The 2658-nt window shown below is 34.4% G+C and overlaps 1 protein-coding gene across 1 annotated transcript; it reads right to left on the bottom strand.

The window, feature by feature from the left end:
* Window positions 1–1077: 1077 nt before the first annotated feature.
* LOC138125853 (uncharacterized) lies at window positions 1078–2417 on the bottom strand. Its single transcript, XM_069041399.1, has 4 exons — window positions 2258–2417; window positions 1846–2000; window positions 1563–1785; window positions 1078–1510 (listed from the first exon to the last, which is right to left on the bottom strand). Exons 1-4 carry the CDS (start codon window positions 2292–2294, stop codon window positions 1218–1220), a joined length of 708 nt encoding a protein of 235 aa, XP_068897500.1. The 5' UTR covers window positions 2295–2417; the 3' UTR covers window positions 1078–1217.
* Window positions 2418–2658: the final 241 nt, after the last annotated feature.

Below are 2658 nucleotides of genomic sequence, written 5' to 3'. Positions count from 1 at the left end.
CAATAATCTGATTTACATAGATTAAATTTTAAGTGTCTCAGTTTTATTTGTCCATCGACCGTACTTACCTAGTTAAGGACCCGTCTTATTGTTCTTAAGTTTCCTGGACAGTTTGGCAGTAAATAAATAATATTACTTAAGTGAGAGCATAAGCGCGGTGGATGATCATTGATCAGGAGTCAAAGGAAACTGGGATTTGGGGATTGCCATTGTTTCGTCCATAATAACGAAGTTCCGTCTAGATGGGATGTATATTGTAATAATCATACTACATATTATATCAATATAGTTATTTATTTAACGAGTTCGTATGTAAATTGGGCTTCTTTTGGTATGAGTGCGCCAGACTAAAACGCGAGTGAAACGAGCGTTTCAAAGGCCCACGAGTGCCAAAAAAAGTCCAATTTACACAAGAACGAGTTGAATACAACGTTTTTTTGTTCGACGACCCCCTTAAAGGCTCCAAATCGCTTAAAATCTGTTTCCGTTGACCGCTTGTTAATTTCAATATTAATGAATTACTTTGTCTAAAATATAGTGTATTAATCGACCTCATTAATACACTATTTTTCATTGATCAACGATTTTTGCGATTTTGACGTTTTGATGATATTTTGATATATAAACAACCTCGAGCATGCATTGTTTGCACTTACCAACACTGCAGCAGGTTTTTCTATATTATATAGCTCCATAACTGCACAATTGCCAATTCACTTTTTCAAAATCCGACCTTTTTGGTTATAATTCGCATGTCATATTTTTCAAAGGTAACTAGGTTTTCTTAGCAACCGTGATTTTTACGTGATATTAAATGTGAATGGACGTGACGTCTTCTGACACTCTTTGTGGAAAAGTGAATAGAAAGTGTTGAAAAATTTTAAAATGGCCTACCCTGAAGACAAAAAAGGATGAAGGTATTTTATAAGGTCTCGTCTTCATCTAAAAAGATGAAATTGGTTTTGATTTGGCTTTAACTTGAAATTTTATCTCGTTTGCTAATGGGCGATTAATAATCTCAACTATTAAAGGCACTCACTCGCTACACTCGTTCGTGCTTTAAACAGAACTCGAATCTTAATTCGCCAAATAGATTAGGATAATTTATTTACAATTTAACTTAATTCACAAAACTTTTAAAAATATATCATTTTTATCAAAAAAATAAATCACAATTGCCTAGACATCATAACAACAATATCATTATTAAATCTGACTTATTCCAAGAGTTCAACCTCGTTGATGTCATTGCGCTCAAATCCATTGTCTTGCACAGTCTTGCAAGGTGAAGTCATCGCATCAAAGAGTCCCGTGAACGCTTCTCTTGTAATTCTGTTACCACATGAGCTTTGCAGGTGATTATAAAGACAAGGTTTGTACGAGTTGGCCATTTCACAAATGTCAGTCTTGGTAGGTGAATTCTTCTGGAATTGTTGCAGCTTACTTTTGATTCTGCGTTCGCATCTCATCATTCGGTAATCGGTTTTGAAGACGCACATGTTTGCCAATTCTATAAACAAAACTATCAGCAAAAATCTTTGAAAACATTAGCGATTACCAACCGAAAATATGTTCTCCATCTGTCTTGCATAGGTAGGAGATGCCAGAGTTGACGGCGTGGAAAACAAGTTTTGGAACTTCTTTTGATTTTTCAGGTACACAATTTTCGAGTAACTCAAGGAAAGGTTTAGAGCAACGTAAGAAGTGATTTTTGATGGCGGAGCAAGCTGTTTCCGTGTTTTGATCAACTTCATCTGCGCATTCTTTAAGTTGTGCTAATGCGTCCTACGAACCAAGTAGGTATGTAATAATTTGTTAGAACGAGTTTTTTAAATTTAAATTTACATCAAGTTCGTCGTCTTTTCCTGGACACAACTCCTCGAACTGAGAACGCAATCGTTCCATTTGACTTCTTTCCCTCAGATATTGCATATATCTGGAATTTGCGCTAATGCTGCTCGAAGAACCGCGTGTTAGAGTGCAAGTTGCCACATTAATCGCTGTAAATGAAATGTAAATATAGACCGGAGAACTACAATAGATAACCTTTATCATAAAAGGTTCAAATAAGCTTCCAAACTGCGCATTTTACAAAACCAAAATTTTAGTGCAATCTTTTTAAAATGATTCTTTGATGTTCACACTGTTCACAGTCTCGGGAAAAAAACATATTTAATTACGGAGACAATTAAGATTTCGCAAATGATAAATAGATTCATATTTCTTAATGATAAGGATAATTGTCAGGGATAGTTACCAGCTAACAGCGCAAGGGTGATTAATACAAACTTCATTGTGATAACTTTGTTTAGCCAGCACAAAACACAAACTGTCGCATAGAAGGATCAAAGATCTGTATTTATAACGTCCGATATGATTTGTTTATTTAACAAAATTACGATAATATTACGAAAACAAGATCACCTAATATCTTCATGTTATAGGGTCAATACATTTTACTTATGAATTATGAAGATAAGTTTTAGCAGTAAATGTTTATTAAAATAAGATGTGTTTCTTCACATAATTTATAGTTCTGGAAAACCCCTACTAAATCATTAAATACAATATAGTTATTTTTATATTAAGTGCGCGAAGAGAGTGTTTTTTGTGCATGAAAAGGTCTTTTACGCCGAGACGAAGGTCGAGGCAGTATAA

The sequence above is a fragment of the Tenebrio molitor genome, chromosome 3 (genome assembly GCF_963966145.1).
Source record: "Tenebrio molitor chromosome 3, icTenMoli1.1, whole genome shotgun sequence".
Lineage (NCBI taxonomy): Eukaryota > Metazoa > Arthropoda > Insecta > Coleoptera > Tenebrionidae > Tenebrio > Tenebrio molitor.
This window is presented reverse-complemented; position numbering and strand designations above follow the sequence as displayed.